Source organism: Elephas maximus, chromosome 6, assembly GCF_024166365.1.
Source record: "Elephas maximus indicus isolate mEleMax1 chromosome 6, mEleMax1 primary haplotype, whole genome shotgun sequence".
Classification (NCBI taxonomy): domain Eukaryota; kingdom Metazoa; phylum Chordata; class Mammalia; order Proboscidea; family Elephantidae; genus Elephas; species Elephas maximus.
Window position 1 is genome coordinate 59,466,196 of NC_064824.1, and position 18,968 is coordinate 59,485,163.

The 18,968-nt window shown below is 33.1% G+C and overlaps 1 protein-coding gene across 1 annotated transcript in view; it reads left to right on the plus strand.

Annotated features, from left to right (window-relative positions):
* The window catches only part of SLC4A10 (solute carrier family 4 member 10), a 234,851-nt gene that overhangs the window by 125,873 nt on the left and 90,010 nt on the right, over positions 1-18,968 (plus strand). The window contains exons 6-8 of the mRNA XM_049888826.1: positions 6,150-6,338; positions 16,123-16,211; positions 17,184-17,273. Coding sequence (XP_049744783.1) covers positions 6,150-6,338; positions 16,123-16,211; positions 17,184-17,273 — 368 coding nt within the window. The remainder of the gene's footprint in view (positions 1-6,149; positions 6,339-16,122; positions 16,212-17,183; positions 17,274-18,968) is intronic.

Genomic DNA, 18,968 nt, shown 5'->3' on the forward strand with positions numbered 1-18,968 from the left:
ATCCTGGCAAAATTAACCTCAAGAAATACTGTTCATAGTTTTTCCAGGCTTTAACTTTCTCATATCATGTAATTTCTAATGCTTTTTTAAAGAAGTTGTTCCTAACAGGAAATTTTCTCCCAGTAATTTGACTAACAGTCTTGTTCATTTTATCACCTTAGCTCAGTTTTATTCTCTAAAATCATGCTTCCTTTCCCTAACTTCGCTCTGCTTTCCCAAGCCCAATTTTGTAGAATATGTGAAAGTTGTTAGCTGCGTTAAACCAAAATTTCCAAGCAAATTACATTCTCTAAGTCTATCCTTACGAATGAAGGTAGTTCAGTGAAGTGAATTATCCAAATAGCTGTTGGTATTCTTTTCTGCTCTTCTAATTAGTCTGTAACACTCTGATTCTGAAGTAGCCCAACTTGAATGTCCCATTTTCCCTGTCATACAATCTGTAAAATGCCATTCAGAATATACCAGCAGTCAGTAGATAAGTGGTAACTTTGGTGAAGGTTAAGGACAGTATACAATGCTGGGGGAGGCCAGCACACCTTGAGCAAGGCAAGGTCATGGAAACTTCATAGACACATCCAAACTCTCTGAAGGACTGAAGTACTGGGCTGAGGGCTGGGGACCATGGTCTTAGGGGACATCTAGCTCAATTGGCATTATATTGTTCATAAAGAAAGTGTTCTACATCCTACTTTGGTGAGTAGCATCTGGGGTCTTAAAAGCTTGCAAGCAGCTGTCTAAGATACTCCATTGGTCCTACCCCATCTGATGCAAGGGAGAATGAAGAAAACCAAAGACATAAGGGAAAGATTAGTCCAAAGGTCTAATAGACCACACTACCACATCTTCTACCAGATTGAGTCCAGCACAACTAGATGGCACCTGGCTACCACCACTGACTGCTCTGATGGGGATCACAATAGATAGTCCCGGAGAGAGCTGAAGAAAAATGTAGAACAAAATCCTAACCCACAAAAGAAGAGCAAACTTATTGGTCTGACAGAGACTGGAGAATAAGGCCTCTGGACACTCTTTTAACTCAGTACTGATGTCACTCCTGAGGTTCACCCTTCATCCAAAGATTAAACAGGTCCATAAAACAAAACCAGACTAAATGGGCACACCAGTCCAGGGGCAAGGACAAGAAGACAGGAGAAGGCAGGAAAGCTCGTAACAAGGAACCGAAGGTTGAGAAGGGGAGAGTGTTGACATGTCGTGGTGTTGGCAACCAATATCACAAAACAATGTGTTTATCAGTTGTTTAAAGAGAAACTAATTTGGTCTGTAAATCTTCATCTGAAGTACAATTTAAAAAAAAAAAGAATACACAGCAGCTTAGAACTAAAATCATGTGGAAAAATATGATTACAAATACTTGTGCTTGTGATTATTACCTTAGATTCTTTTTTAATCATTAATGAGAAGAATTCTCTCTCATTGAGTAGTTGTAATTTGACTTATTTGGTCCAAAAATATTAATTTCTGTCCTCAATGAAATCTCATTAAAACATTTTCTCCCTATAGCTCATAATTATTTTATTTTTCACCTATTGCTTTTGCTTTTTTACTTAATGATGATTTTGCAGTAGTACAAGTGTGTAATAAATAAGTGTGCTTTGCATTTTTAATTTTACAAAGTATTTTCATGCCCATTAGTATATTTTATTTTCACAGAAACCTTATTAGGTAGGAATGAGGCTCTCTCCCCGTTTTAGAAACAGGTAAAGAGAAAGCAACATAGCAAAGGTGACCTTTGCAGAGACAGATCTAAATTTTGTTTTCTTTTATTTCATGATAATTTGTGACCATAGTGATTAACAATGAGACTTGGAACTCTTTTTTTTTAACCTCCGATTTATCATTATTTTTCTATATGTCAGGCAGTCATTAGTTTCACTTTTCGAAAAGCTAGATCTAACGGTTTATCTTTAAGGACTCTGAATCCTGGTATTTAGAGAATACACAGGTTCTGTAGTATTAATGTTTTATAGACATTTATTACTAAAGGGATATGACTCAGGTTTTGTTTTAGAATAATCAGGGATTTTTATATCAATGTTCTGATATGCTTTTAACAGACTGTTAGATAATTCAGGAAATTTTCATGGACTTAGTAGCAGAAATCCCACTTGTATCTAGAAGGGCTATCAAGAATTTCTAGTGTTAACTAAAGTAGAATTTTCTTTTGGATAAAGTTAATTCAAAGTGTATCTATTTCCCAATGTTTTAGGGAACTCAGAATAAATTTAAACTTTTTCCTTCGAAATATTAGTCTTTTCAAACCCAGAATACTCCATATACATTTTCTTACTACAATTCATTCTGATACAGAGATCAATTGCATTAAAAATGCTTCTTAATTATATTCATATAAATTCCAGGCAATTTTAGTCTATGTTAATCTCTTTGAAGTTCAGCATTATGAAGATTAATTATAAAAACATCCTCTCTGCAGTGTTTATACTTTAACCTAATTCTGTCAGTAAGAGTTAGAAGAAATTAAAACCAAACCAAAGTTAGTTCTGTGGCTCTGCACTCATTAAAACAAGCTTTGTTATTTAAAATCTTTTATTGAAGGAAAAACTCAGTTCGTTCCACTGAATATAACCTGCTGATTTGGCGATATGAAAATAGCCATATATATTTTTTAACAGGCCTACATTTTTACAATCCTTGGCCTGGAAAGAAAGTATTCTTTTGGCCGTTTACATTTTTAGTACACACGCACTCCTGTTAGTGCTGGTTAATCAAAGTACAGAATTTAGACTCCTCATAGTCCACACTCCTCCCTCCCAAGCGTCTCTTAAAATAAAGACAATGGGTTTTCACATCATTTACATGGTAATCTGTAAAGAAACAGAGATTTGTGTAGAATCTTCGAAATCTCAGAGCCTCTAGGGATTTTCATTCAGTAGTCAAGATGGATTGATCATGATAAAATAATTACATGATTAGGAAGAAAATAATCTTTCATTTTCTGAGGTATTTTTTACACAAATACCTATCACAGTTGAATCGATTCTGACTCATAGAGACCCTGTAGGGCAGAGTACAGCTGCCCCATAGGGTTTCCTAGGCTGTAAATCGTTATGGAAGCAGACTGCCACATCTTTCTCCCACAGAGCGGCTGGTGGATTTGAACTGCCGACCTTTTGGTTAGCAGCCCAGCGCTTAACCATCTTTTCTACAGCCTACTTAGTGTTAGAGGAGTGTGATGCATTTATCCTTTTTTTTTTTTCTTTTTCTTCTTGTTTCTTCTCATATGATCCACATTTTGGCTTTGTTCTTTGACAGGCTAGATTGTATTATTTAGGCATCACAGCCTGCTGAGATTGTAGGACTTGACTCTGCCCCCAAAGCCATTATGGTCCATTATCCTTTCCTACTTTCCAAGGTTCATATTAATATACATTATAGTGAGGAAGAGAACAATGTGATTAGTGAACCAGATTTCCTTTGGTACTTAAATGTCACTCTAGTGTAAGTTATGTTCTTAGCAAGGTGATGAACTTTTCTAGTTCATTAGGATACTATTTGGCACAGTCCTACTTAAGAGGACTGGGGAGTTTGATATTTCTGTGTGACTGATGAAGAGATGAGTTTTTTTTTTTTTCTTATTTACTTTCTCTTATATAACTATTTCAAATAAAGACTTTTTCTCTGAGAAACTGTTAAGCTATTGACTATGGGTTTCATAGTGGTCAAACCTGAAAAGATTGTGCTTTGGTAGAAATTAAGATCATTTGCCATGGTTTATTATGATTAACTTGGATTGTGATTAGAACACTGAACTAGGGATGCATGTCGTGGTTTATAGATAAAACTGCCTTAATACTGGTATTTTAATAACCTACTTCATAACATTCATTACAAAGTATGTAATGCATATTTTATGTATTTTTCCCATCTTTTTTAGCAAGGTTTCAGTGTAATGTCACATATACTGACAATTTACCATTTCCTTTAACTCAGATTAATCCAGGGATATTATAACTACTAATCCCCATTAACTGACATATAGATTTAAATATTATTCTAAAAAATCATACATTTTTGGGATTGGAAGGGACTTTGGAGGTGATTATAGTAGACATTTTGCCTAATTTCCAAACCTTCATGCCTCCCATAGTAAAAAGCAAAGTAATAGAGGAGAGGTCAGCAAACTACACCCTGTGGCCTAAATATGGCTCTCTGCCTGTTTTTGAAGGGTTTGTGAGCTACAAATGGTTTTTACATTTTTAAATGGTTGGAAAAAATATTAATTAATTTGTGTCATGTGAAAATTATATGGAATTCAAGTTTCAGTGTCTATAAATAAAGTTTTATTGGAACACAGCCAAGCTAATTTTTGTACATGTTTTCTGTGGCTGCTTTCATGCTACAAAGGTGGAGTTGAGTAGTTTTGACAAAGACCATATGGCCTACAAAGCCTAAAATATTTATTATCTGACCCTTTACAGAGAAAGTTTGCCTACCTCTGACAGAAAATTGACCCCAGGGGTGAAAGGCCTGATTAGACTCAGCCAGTCAGAGGAAGGATGGGCAGGGCTATGTCAGTGATTGTTTCAGAATGGGTGGGGCTATGTCAGTTGGACTTTGGAGAATTTTTTCTGGGCAGGGGAAAAGAGAACTTTTTAAGTAAAAGTCACACAAAAATATCTATTTCTTACTGAATATGAATAAAAATATATATTTCCTGGTTGCTGCTGTTGCCACCTTATGACCATAGGGAATATCAGCCTGAGTTTAAAAATTACACATGGTGGAGGGGGAAGCTGAGAATCACAGAGAAATGAATTTAGAACCAGCCTTAACTTTGGTCTTTCTGCTATGTGTGCCAGTAAAATTGATCACTTTAGCTAGTTTGATATGGTTTTTCCGTTATTGATAAGCCCAGCTTTGCCTCCACTTGTTATTCTATTATAAAATAAGCCACAAGTTTCAAACCAGGGACCAATAACATATTTAATGGAAATTTCAAAGAAAATCTTAGTATTCAGAAACATTTACTGAGGGCCTCAATATTTCCATCAGTGTGTCAGGTGTCTTATGTCATTACTCCTGGCAACAACGTATGAGATAGATATTACTATTTCCATTTTATAAACAAGGATAGTGAGGTTATTCAGCTTTACAAGGCCACACAGTAGAATGTAGACCCAATACTATCTCCCAAACTCATTTCCCTTTTACACTGTAGGAAAACATTGTTTATAAGGGAGCAGTCTGTTAATTTTGAAACTTTCAGTGTACTAAATACAGAAATGGAAGAAATATACGTTCATTGTGATCTGCTTGACCTAAAGAATCAGTGTCTTGAAAAACCAAATAGAGTTAATATTTCCTAATCTCGAAACAGATTAATTACACTGACTTTATCAAGGCAAATCTTCATAAGAAATTTAAAATGTCTTAACTCGTCTACTTATTTTATTGGCATCTCTGACATTATATATGGTAAATATCAATCTACTTTACCTTAGCCTTCTAAAATCTTACCTTTTATTCTTTGGTTTTCAGTTATAGAGGACCTTTTTAATCTAAGTATGTTTTCAAGGGAGGTTTCAGAAAGGGCTGACTTTATATTAATGTAAAAGAATTGTTTACTTTCCAAATTCAGGGAACCAGAGAGCTGCCTAGCTCTGCTTGCATCAGATTTTCAGGTGAACTTCTATTAATTTGAAGAGGACGTGAGGAAATTAGTCTCTACTAGAAAATGGGGGAGAAAATCATATAAAACTATAAGTGTAAAACCACTTTCCAATTTCAAACATTCATTATTTTGATATTATCCCTATCTCTGTTCTCTCCCATTACTATGAATAATGAAGAATATAAAGCACTTTTTTCTTGATAGAACTATGTCCATCTGAAAAATAATACTTCATAAGATCATTACATATTTGAAGTTGAATGGTTTGCAATGAGAATTTGTCCAACTCTTACTTGTGTAATATTTCTTCAAAGGAAGATAAATTTCTGCTTGTAAGACCATACTTGAAGACTTTAAAGGAATTCATTCCAATTTTCAGATGAATAATGTTATTTAGGCATATGAATATTATTTAAGCATATTTGGACTCAGTGGTTCACTGCCTGCACACATATGGCAGGAAAGGTGTGTTTATCTTCTTCTTGTCTTCCCTTTTCAGATATGGTCCTTGACCAACAAGTTAGCTCGGGTCAGCTCAACGAAGATGTACGCCACAGAGTCCATGAAGCACTGATGAAACAGCATCACCACCAGAATCAGAAAAAACTCACCAACAGAATTCCCATTGTTCGTTCATTTGCTGATATCGGCAAGAAACAGTCAGAACCAAACTCCATGGATAAAAATGGTAAATGTTTCTTTACTGTGCTCTTTATGTCCATTATAGGTCACTCAAATATGATTGTGCTTCTCAATTCTTTAAAACATTATTTGAAAATAATTTATTGAAATTCTGATTTTTGTAGTGGAATTGCTTATTTTATATGCATAAAAAATGCATATATAGTTTTATTTCTAAACATCAAATTGTAGAAAATTTAACAATGAATTTAAGTTTCCTGAAAGGCTCCTGAAAGAATGCAAAAGGAACTTATAACTACTAAGAACTTACAGATTCAAATTCAGCAAACATAGCTCATCATCTATTGCATCCAAAACAAGGTCCTAGTCTCTTTCCATAGCTTGAGAATACAATGCAATTATTTCATTTGTGTCATTGATTGTACTTGGGCTAAAATGAATAAGAATCACCATTTAGTTTTTGTAGGGAAAAGATACTGGTTTCATGTTGTTCATAGTCAGATAACTCCATTAGTGATAATAACTCAAAGCTTAGCCAGTGCATTTCTTCTGGCCTTACGTACATTAAGCCTAAATTCCAGTACATGGGCCCATTGCTTTTTGCAGTGTGACATCTTAAGCATCCATGGAGCCACCCCACTCACCATTTTCACCTGCCAATGCAGAAGACCACCATGGTTTTCTAGCAGTCATGACTTACTCCCTATGGTTGGTGCTCAAATTGTTTTTATCCTTCCTGTATTTTTCATTCTTTTCTTGTATCCATTTGGCCCTTCACAATTCACTCTAAGGGAGGTGCTTAGAAATGTGCTGACACCCATCCTTTTCATTAGTCCCACCCAGGAAGACAAAGTTACCATGAAGATGGTATGAATTTGTTAAACTTTCCATCAGCTATAAAAGTTCCCAGTTCAAAAAGATAAAAATTAATGGAAAGTCTTTTCTGATACTTTACTAGAAAGACTCTGATTTTCACCACTGGCCTCAAGCACATGTATTGACAACATAGCATAGGTTATATCATTTCATTCCCATTTTCAAAAGCTTCACAGATGCCTTAAATACAAATGTGTGAAAATGAATTTGCTGCAGATTTGCTTTATTTGGGAATTACTACCAATTTTCAGACCTCTGAACCAATACATACAAACATATAGAAGAAATGCTTTAATAACTAGATAAAGATAATTAGGTATACTTTTTCTCAGAATATAGAACAAGTTCTTAATGGAAAAAAAGATTTTTGAAATACTCATTTGATTTTTAAAGTCCTTGCAAAGCCTCAACGCAAGCCATTGTTGTTAGATAGAAGAGTGCCTAGTTCATATATAAGGTTCACTAAAAGTGTTAAGATTACTTTATGATATATACCAGTTTGTATTTGTAGACTTCCACTAAACGTTTTGAGGATGTCTAACTTGCTTTGAATCACATCATATCTTTAAAATATATTCATATTCTAAATTCCAATTTGCATTAAAAATATGATACATAAAAATGACAACTTGAAGCTTCTATTTTCTGAGAGACCTTATAATCGTAGTGCTTTTTTATGCTTAGATGCTAGTATTTATTTATTTGATATGGCAATGATAAGAAAACAGACACATGTATTTACTAATTTTGGAAACAGGCTTATGTCTACAAGGTTGCAAAAAACTTATTAAAATATACTTTTGAAGTAGCTATTAATGTAAGCGTATTTCTAAATGTTTGCTATTTCATCACTTTTCCTGGAAATCAGACAATAAAATATATGTCTGTAGGAAGGATATATGTTTATTCAGAGAGAAGGATTTTGGATTGAGAATTAGTTATCATTTATACCCCCAGTTTCATTGGGAATACTGTTTACTACACAAACAAGTTTATAATATTTTGTTTTTTGGGGGAAATATGGTACTAACTTACTCAATCAAACATTTTTTGTAATTTTATGTAGTCCTAGATATTGTTTGTTACTGCTATAAACTTCTGTTAAGCACAAGATGAGGTGATAGAATTATAGCCATGAATTACAAGTCTACATAAAAAAAAAAAAAAAAAAGATTGACTTTTGTCTTTTAAGATTATAGAATACGGATTGAAAGGAGTGAAGATTTTCTAGAAACTTTAAAACATAACACATTTTCCTTCCCAAGCATAGAGATAGAAATGAATTCCCTCTTCCTATTTAATGTGCTTTTACTTTGGAGGGAAAGCAATTGAAATTCTTTAAAAATGAACTGATGCTTATAAAAAAGTCTAAAAGAGTCTACATATAGATTCATATAAATACAAGGTCCTCTGAGAGCCTATTTGCCTTAATCAGGCAACTGCTCAGTTTTTCTGAAAACTAGATTCTGAATGATTCTGTCACCATCTGTACAATCAGCCTTTATCTGAACACATATAAATATTTTTGAGGCAAATGTTAGGGTAATAATAACTTGGAAATATTTCTAATAAGATTCATATACCCAATTAAGTATTGTTGTAGAGTATGTTGTCAAAAATGGTTTTCTAAGCCCAGGCTTATAACACCTCCTTGTGACTCTGTTTTGCTTCCTCGCACACTTTGCATAATTATATGTGTTGAGAATTCTGAAAATATGTATAGATTTTACCAATTTAGAAATAAATCTCCTACCCAGAAGTGAAAAAAGTGTGAAGGACCTTTATTACTAAGGTTCTCAATCTACTTACAAACTCTAAAAACTGACAAACTCTAGGTAAACAAACAAATAGAAATTCATAGCCATAAATGTAGATTTGACATTCTGTTTTAAAATGTGCAATAGAGATAAAATTTTCTGTGCAGTACTATGGAGAGATACAAAAGGGTTTCAAAACATCCAAAAGAGTAAAAATAGCATTGTTAGAATTAAAAAATATCCTCAGAAGAACATTTCATGCAAAAAGATTGACTTTTGTCTTTTAAGATTATAGCATAGGCATTGAATAGAGTGAAGATTTTCTAGAAACTTTAAAACATAACACATTTTCCTTCCCAAGCACAGAGATAGAAATGAATTCCCTCTTCTTGTTTAATGTGCTTTTACTTTGGAGGGAAAGCAATTGAAATTCTTTAAAAATGAACTGATGCTTATAAAAAAAGTCTAAAAGAGTCATGTATAGTAAGATTTCTACTTCTTTAATTTACTTGAGCATGCTACCTTTGTAGTTCTCCCAAGGGTTAAACATTCAGATACTGTATTTCAGGTGTGGCTCTTCCTTGTTTTATAGATTAGATTAACAAAACGGTGTGTTTACTTGCTCCTCTCCTCCCCAAGTCCAAGTCTGCACTCTTCTGTTTATACCATTTTAGTGATTTGTGATAATTTGTCAATCTCACCTCCAAATACACTTACTTTACTTGTCGTATACATATTTTTTTCTTCTTGGTGTTCTACACATTCTCTTCAGAGCTGAGATGCAGGATGCTATGGGTTCACCATGCATTTTTAATGCCACCATGCTGTGTTTAACTTTCACTTTTCATTAAGCATCAAAACTGTGAGAATTAAATGCCTGATTCTGATGTTTCAATAAAAAGTGACAGTTACATTTGGCAAAACAACAGTAAAAATAATAGAAAAATAATATCTACTTTGACATTAAGACTCTGGAAAGGATACGGATGGAAAGTATTCACAGTAAATATTTCAATAATATCCTGATCATTCCTTTGAAACTAGAAAGCTTTTCTAAGATTAAAAACAAGTCCTTTATGTTAAATGATCTAGAAATCAAAATATACCCATATATGCATTTATCATTTAGGTTATGCATTCAATTATATTTTAGACATTTGGATTATAAATCTATTATAAAATATATTTTTAAAAATAACTTAGGGCTCTTAATTTCCTTAGGTACAGGGTGTCTTCACTCCACTCTGTCCTTCTTTACTAGTAATTTCTAACTTTGACCCTTTTACTCCACATATCTTTACTCCCTCCTAACCTGAATACTTCCCAGGTGTATTTTTTATTTATAATTTCAAAGGGATTTACGGAGTAGAAGGTCTCTGACTCTGTTCAAAGCCATAAGTTACTGGAAACCGTTTAGATTTGGAGGGACGGGATATGAGTTGATATTTTAAGTCTGGGTAAATTCCAGCTCTTAAAGCAATGTACACATATGTATTGTGAATGATTTTTATTTAAAGATTTGGAAATCAGTCTTGTTGCTTCATAATGACTTCTATAAATGCTATACTTTTTATTTTCAGATGGACAATGTTTTTATTTGTTCACGTATTTATACACATTCTTGTTTTTAAACACAGTGGTCTTATAAATAAGATGTCAAAATTTAAAACGTTATCTCATAATGTTTTACCTCTGAAGAAAAAAATAGTGAGAATAATAGTTCTCAGAATCACTGGAGAGAAAACATATTAAAAGATTCATGTAGAAGACAGAATTAAACATTTTTTTATGAAGACAATATTTTTCACTTGTCCAAAAAAATCAAGATGACATTGTTGACCCAACCGATGGGCCTATTCAGAGGTTGTATTGTTATTGAGTTTTTGAGTGTCAAGCTTTTCTATGTCAGACTAGATCTTAACGGCAAAAATATTTCTGGTATGATGTGTTTAAGTTTGTTATTTCTTCTATTACATTAAGTATTTTCAGGCATACTAACTTTTCTTCAAGTTAATTATGTAAATACTTTGCATGTTTTTGAAGTGTAGCTCACCTTATCAACATTTTCTGAATATTTAGTCTTTCTTTCTTCATGTTTTCTATTCCCATGAATAAATGTATTGTTACACATGTATGTAACTTTGTCATTCATCTTTATATTTCTTTATTTTGCTCTGTCTTGTGTCTGTCTCTAACAGGCTCATCTCATCTCTGTACCTCCCTCATCTCCTACCCTTTGGGTACCCTAAATGCGTTGAAGGTTTCTGAGGTAGTGTAAACCAGTTTGGTCTCCAGGTTAATAGTAATGTACCTCCATGTCTTCATCCCAGTTTCCTTCTAACACATACTATTTTCAATGGGTTAAGCAGTATCAAATATTGATGCTTTAAGCAATATATTATTCTCTTATTGTTTTAAATTTGGCCAAATAGAAATTAAAAAGCTGTTGTTTTATGATGTTTATGTAAATAATTTAATTTTAAAAAGAGAACTATAGGTAGAAACTTAAATTAACACAGCAGATTTTTTTTTTTTGAGGACACATTTACATTTGGTTTGAATAATGAGATGCTTTAATGATAGCTTTTTAAAGACTTTTAATTACTTAAAGTCATGGAATAGTATATTTGATATAATCTCAGATTCCTCCTCCCAACTTTGTGAAGAAGGAAGTGACTTTGCCAGTCTCATGATGTATTTACTGAAAATTTTATGGTGTAACAAGCAAAAAAGCAAAGCTTCCTTTTTCTAGTTAGTAGTTGCTCGAATTTCTTTCGTGATTTGTCCTAGAAACATGTGTGGTCTATAGTAACCTTTTACCTGATTGATATATGATCCCTACTGGTTATCTAGAGGAAAAATGAGTTCATGTCTCAAAGAAAATTAATTCAAATAGGCATTACTACAATTACTGAATAATGTGTAGTTTAATTGGTAAGATGGATAATAAATATTAGAATTTTGGATTTAGGATGAAGAACTCTGAATTTAACAGGCCAGAGAATAAAATGTATGTGGTAAATAGAGGATGATGTTAAGTTTCTCAAACATTTACATTTAATAGTCATGGACACTTACCAATTAATACCAACTTTTCATCAGTTTTTGAATAATTACCCTGAGTGTAATAATGTTACTGAGTTAACATAAAGCTTTTAATTCTTTTTTGCCAGTTTGTGAGTAGTCATCTTCATGCCTCTAAATTATTTAGATATTATAATAACAGATGTATTAAATATTGCAATGACATTCACTTACAGGAAATATTGATATGGACAATGATTAGTGGGCAAAGTGAAGGTTATATAAAGAAACAGACAAAAAGCATTTCTGTTTGCAAGCATTGTGGCATAGTGATTAGAAAAATTACCATAAAGAATTAGCCTCTATAAATTTTCCACACATATACGTGAGTGCTAAATCCTACCTTTACACTCTTTTGTCTTGGAGGGAAAAATTCTTTGTTGTTCTATTAGGAAACATATTCACTTTTATCTGAAAGTAAAGTCCTGTACCTAAAAATTATTATTCAGTGGACTTCTACTGCTTTAGACTAGACATCAGCTAGAAAATAAGGGATGCCTTTTCAAAACTCAAATTTATTGACTTTTCTTATGCAGTACTGCATATTTAAGTTAATGGAATTCATTGTGAAATCCAAGCCCATCATCTTCTTCTTAAAGGCATTAATAATTGGAATAAACTAATCAGTCTTTTAACAGATAAAGATTATAACTGATAACAGACCTGAAAAATTAATTTGTGAGGTTTCCAGTAGTTGTATGGATTATAATCCATATGTGGATTTTAGCTTTATAGACATAGCACATAAAATTTCAAGTTTTATTTAAAGGCTTCTTACTTTTTTTCATTCATAATGACCTTATAGGACAGAGTAGAACTTCCCCAAGGGTTTTCTAGCCTGTTTTTTTTTTAATGTTTACAGAAACAGGCTGCCAGGTCTTTTCTCCCATGGGGCTGCTGGTGGGTTCATTGTGCCACCAGGGCTCCTATGAGCCAGAAATCGACTGGACAGCACACAAAAACATTTTGTTTTTTGAATAACCTAAGCCACACTTGCTAATTTTTAAATATTAATACCTATCATTTTTCTCTGTTTTGTCAAGTTTTCAGATACTACCTTGGAGATATACACATTTAATATGCATTGTTTCATTTTAACAAATTAGTGTATATTTTAGAAATAATATCAAGATTTGGAATGCTTTCCAAACTTTATAGGACTTTTTGCTGTGACTAAATACATTTAACTACTAATATATACTGCTAATACTTAACTCCTATCTCAGGAATATAAAAGATTCTAAATTTGTGGTTTATATTACTGTATCACAGGCTAGTAGTTTTCATCCTTTTTTCCCCCAGCATTAACATATATACCATGCATATATCTACAATCTAGAACTAACCAGGAATTTGTTGTCATCTAGAATGTCTCTTACTAGTTAAACCATCTTAGTGAGGTCATTATCAATATCACTTAAAATATTCATAAAAATACCCAGATCCCTTCCTGATTATCAACTTTGTGATGTAATACTTTATAAATTTTCATAATTTTAAAATAAGAGTAGCATAGAATAATAAATATCAAAATATATTAATATTCATAAGAGGAAATACAAGTGCTAATGTCTTAAATGTATTGCAAGAGCTGAAAGTAATTTATGAAATGTTCTGCTTAAAGTATATAAATGAAAACATAAGCTATTCAATTACTTAAAATTTCAAGTTACAGCATATTTTCCATCCAGTTGAATATATTCAGAGTTGATGATTTTGCATTGGGTTGACTCTCTTTTTTGTGTGTTTGCTGATGGAATTAAATATTTGTTCTTCCATGTTGTTTTATACCACATGAAATAAATTATTGTAAAAAAGCAGATATATACTTATTTAATTTTTCCATGCCTGGAATTTCATCACTCAGTTTTACAGAACATTCAGTAAATTTAGGTTTAAATATATCTACTGTTCTAACTCATGGAAATATGGAGAAATGATGTGAAACTGGTGATTGAAGACATCTGTTAGTAGCACAAATGCATTATGTAAAAGGTTTTTTTTTTAATTACAGTTATTATTTTGAGAATGGTAAATTGAATGGCTGCTAATGAACAGTTCACAGTCATAGCTGCACATGCAGTTAGAAATGGGAGAATGAAAGTAATTTATGCAGCTTAAGTCTGACATTTCTGTGAAGTTTGTATATTTCCCTGGAATATGCTAAAGTAAGAAATTTTGTGCATGGTTTGAGGTGAATTAGCTGTAAAAAGTCATTTCATTTTTATCTCCACCAAATGTATTCGTTTACTTTGCCTAGTTAAAAAAGACAAATATTTAAGTTCTGAAGGAGTCTTAAGCCTCTTACTTTCTAGCAATAGAAAAATTTTAAATCATGAAAAATTGTACCTATTCATATATGATCCCTATTTGAGAGAACTGTTAGTCTAAGAATCAAAATTATAGTTATATCTGAAAATAAATAATTAGTATTATTAATCATAGGTGGTCATTTCTAGGTAGCAAAGAATGAGTGGGTTTTCTATAAAGAATTCAAAGGAAATGTTTTATTTGCTTCTATGATAAAAGTTTAGAGATGTCCAGATGGCCAGTAGTTGGAGATAAGACTAAAGGTGAACTTCGAAGTTGGGACTTAGGTAGGGAGAAGAGCTAGGCAGAGAGAATAACACCCTCTTCTCTCTGCCTAGACTGATGGGAATCAAGAGCAGAACGTTGGAGCCACTGAGTTATGATCATGAATACTGTTGAGACTTCAAAATTAGGTTGTCAGTTAGCAGCTCATTTCCCAGCAAAAATAACAAGTGAGGATGAGAAGAGGTTAGGGACGAAGAGGGATACATACGAAATTAAGTAAACCCTGTTAATTTTTATCAGTTATTTGCTAAATACAGACAGATTGCAGATGACTTGTGATTGCAAAAATGTTTCAAATTTAGTGAATGATGGAATTTCATTAGCCTTTACTAGCTGTTGTCCCATTCATAACTGTACTGTCCACTTAACTAATATCATTATCCTCTCTATAATGGAGAAAAGACTACAAAATAATTATGTTGCTTATTATTGTTAATAGAAAACGAATACAATTCAAGTTTATTCATCTTTTCTCATACAGACCCATATCAGTATGTTTATCTTATTGAATAACGACGGGCATAAAATCATTCACAGTGTTTGCACTGCGCGAGACAGAGGTATTTCTAACTGAACCACTCAAATTAAAAAAAAAAAAAGTTTCTGTGGAGTCGATTCTGACTTATGGTGACACCATGTGTGTCAGAATAGAACTGTGGCTCTGTAGGATTTTCAATGGCTAATTTTTCAAAAGTAGATCCTTTCTTGCCAGGCACCTCTGGGTGGACTTGAACTGCTGACCTATCAGTTAACAGTGGAGCACTTAACCAGTTGTGCCACCCAGAGACTCTGAATCTCCCATATGTTGTTGTTGGTGGTGGTTGCTGTAGAACTGTTCCATAGGTGTTTTCAAGGCTGTGGGCTTTTAGAAAGAGATCGCCAAGGCTTACTTCCGAGGTGCCTCTAGGTGGGTTTGAAGCTCCAACTTTTAGATTAACAGTCAAGTGTTTAATCATTTGAGCCACTCAGGGACTCTTTGAACCATCTCTAAAAGCTATTTTCAAAGAATTTTTCCTACAGGTTTGTTTTTTAGTTACAGTAGAAGATAGAAATATACCGTAAACTTCCAGAATAAATATCCATCCTTTTTTTAAACCTTTACATTTTAAATTCTTTAGTCTGAGCTTAAATCTTAATAGGTTTCTGTCATCTCTTTTTTAAAAATACATCATTAACTTTGGTTGAAATTTAGAAATCAATGGTGTTTCAAAACTATGATTAGATTTATTAATTTCTTTTAGATGATCTTTTTTAGTAGAGAATAACATTGTAGTCTGAGTTTTAATCCAGAAAATTGGTTTAAATTTTCTTGACTGAACTCTCCCATTTCTATCTGTAACTGATCAGTAAGAATTTTTGCACTGATATAAATCTATTTATATTGACCCTTCATGCTTACATCACAAACTCGTTAAGAAACATGTTAGTTTAGTTTAACAGAAATTTATATTTCCCTCAATATGTCTAGAATTATGTAAGTAATTGTTTGTATTCTGTAATGATAATCTCTTTTAGCAGGTCAGGTTGTTTCTCCTCAGTCTGCTCCAGCCTGTGTTGAAAATAAAAATGATGTGAGCAGAGAAAACAGCACTGTTGATTTTAGCAAGGTAAGCTTTTTTACCTCCCATCTAAGTAAGCTGTTGAATTGCTATTAGAAATTACTACCCATTTTTTAAGAGGTGTGGACACAATTTTTGCATGCCTATTTTTTTTTTCTTAGCTAAAGCTTAATATTTTTATAGATAATGTTGGCATTTAAGTCTACATGTGAAGTTTTGCTTATTCAGAAAACCAAATGTTTAAGTTTTATGCATAGTTTTCAGGTTTCAGCCACTTGGTATAATGCATCACCTCCAGTAAGAAAGAATAACTGGATTTTACAGGCAATTTAAAGAAGTTTAATTTCATTGTTTAAAAACTTTTGCCATTTTTTTTTCCAAAATCACATTTCCTGTGTTTTTGGAAAAGCAAATCATATAAAGCTCTGCTGTCGTTGCAATTCAGAGAAAGGCATTCGTGTAAAGAAGCACTTGGAGAACATACTAAGACTGAGCTGAGTTTTGAATAAAAACATAATAAGGACTGACTGTGTTGAAGTATGCATCTAATTGGAGACAATTTAAGATGAAACCATTTTCTTGAGTGTATTCTGTTAGAAAATAATAAGTCTGTTAAAACTGTGTGATTTTGATCAGCAAATTCCTGACATTGTGTATGTGTCATTGTAGGCGTCATGAAAGAGGAAAGAGGAGTTTCAACATTGACAGAAAACAACTTCTCTTTATCTGAGTGGCTGAAACATTAGTAACTGAGAGAGATATATTAATAAAGTTTTTAGCACTGGCAATAATCGTAACCTTGGGAGGAGGTGGGAATGGGAGGAAGCTGTAGAGGAAGTATCCTAAATCCAAGTTCTGAAAAGATTAATAGTGGTCAGCTCCTTGGTGCTGTTTCAGAATCCCTCAGCCAATGCCTGAATGACCTAGGTCTAGTTCTGTGCATGCTCTCCCCTCTGGTGCCTGGCGGAGTCTCTGCGGGAGCATAGTGTACTGGCTTAAGTCTGTTAATTATGCGTGCAGGGACTGGGAGGCCAACAAAAGGGGCATACTAGTCCATGTGGGATGAAACAAAGGCATGAGAAAGGACCTCCACACCAGCAAGAGAGAGAGGTGAGGGCATACTCGGGCTCTGTTTCTACAGTGGTTCAAAGCTCATTTCACTGTATGGAGGCGTGTGATTCAGATGTTAAAGCCAGTTCAAATGTCTTCCATCTGCCACCCCCCAAAAATCTTCGTAAAGCATTACATCCTCATTCATCTGTAAGTTGGAATAAGATTTTTGTCTCCAACTGCCATACATTTTAATTTCTGATATTCTTAGCTCAGAATAATATCTTAAAAGCAATGACATAAGAAGCTGCTTACTTATTAATGCAGGCATTAACAGTATAACAAGAGCATTTTTAAATTCTCAGAAACAATGATAATACACTACGTAGGTCATCCTTTGACACTGAACTTTTTACTGCCATATCATTTTGCTTATAGTTGTGAGACCTGTCTTTGCAGACTTCCAAAACATTTCATCACATTTGAAAGAAAATGAAAATTGCCAACTGGAGACAGTCTTATCTTCAGGTCCTCCAAAACAATGAGAACTACAGGAGAGTAAAAAATAGACTTCATTTCCTTTACCTTTTTTTTTTTCTATTGCATTTCTGTTCACTGACCCGTTCTGTCTTTTCACAGACAATTTAAACTTCTAGAGCTCTCTGGCCATGCGAGCCATCTGTATTTCTCAGTCTCTTATCTCTAGCATAGCACATGGGGAAGAACATGACTTTTGAGAAAAAGCATGAGGCCTTGAATTCTAACTCAAAAAGCATGTATAAGCTCTCTGATCTTGGATAAATTCTCTAAACTTCAGTTTTCTCATTTGTAAAATGAGAATAATAATACCTATTCACAGATTTGTTATAAAAATTAAGCAAGATAATATGTAGTGAGAACCTGGCAGGGTGCTGGGTATATTATACGTGCTCAATAAAGGGTGGTTATTATTAGTGTTATTTTTCATATTAGTGGAAGTAGCAGCATCCAAAATAAATACTAGAGCAGAATTTAATATGTTTTTGTTTCCACTGGGTGTCTAATGCCTTGAACAATGCTGGGATGTATTTGCTGAATGAATCCTGTGAGATTTAAAATAATTTGGGCATTTAATTTTGGAATTAAAAAGAAAAAATTAATATTTCTTGTTTTCTAACCTGGGAGGGCAAAGGAGTAGGGCATTGAGAAGGGTAGTCATGAACAATCACCATGGAAACAAATTTAGTGCCAGATTTTGCAGGTACATGAATTAAGATATTTTAGCCTCATGATTTCAGTTTGATAGTAAATTTATCAAAGCACAACTTGTCTCCAGGTTATTTTCTCTATTTAAACATTTTAAGTCTTAGCATGTAGATTCAAAACTCCAGTAGAACTTTGAGATGTTATCAAAAAATTTAAAAAAGGTGTTTATTTCATGCAAGTTGATCCTATGTTCTGTCTACATTCTATCTGCATATTTTTACCCTTCCAAGGGGTAGGCCCATCAGACTTGTTAATTTCAGAAGTATTTTAGAATATAATCTAAATTGTCGGTTTTTAGCTTTCGGTAATGCATTTAAAAAGCAGATGTGTCAAAACACTATATGCTTTTTGTTTTATAAACAGGCATATAGAAGATGGCTATTTTAGTATTTGTAGAAAGAACTTTCTTCTCCATTTATCTTAAGTGTGTGAAACATATTACAAAGAGTTAGATTATAGAATCCTAAACTCTAGGAACATTAGGCTTCTTCTCATTTAATAGGTGAGAAA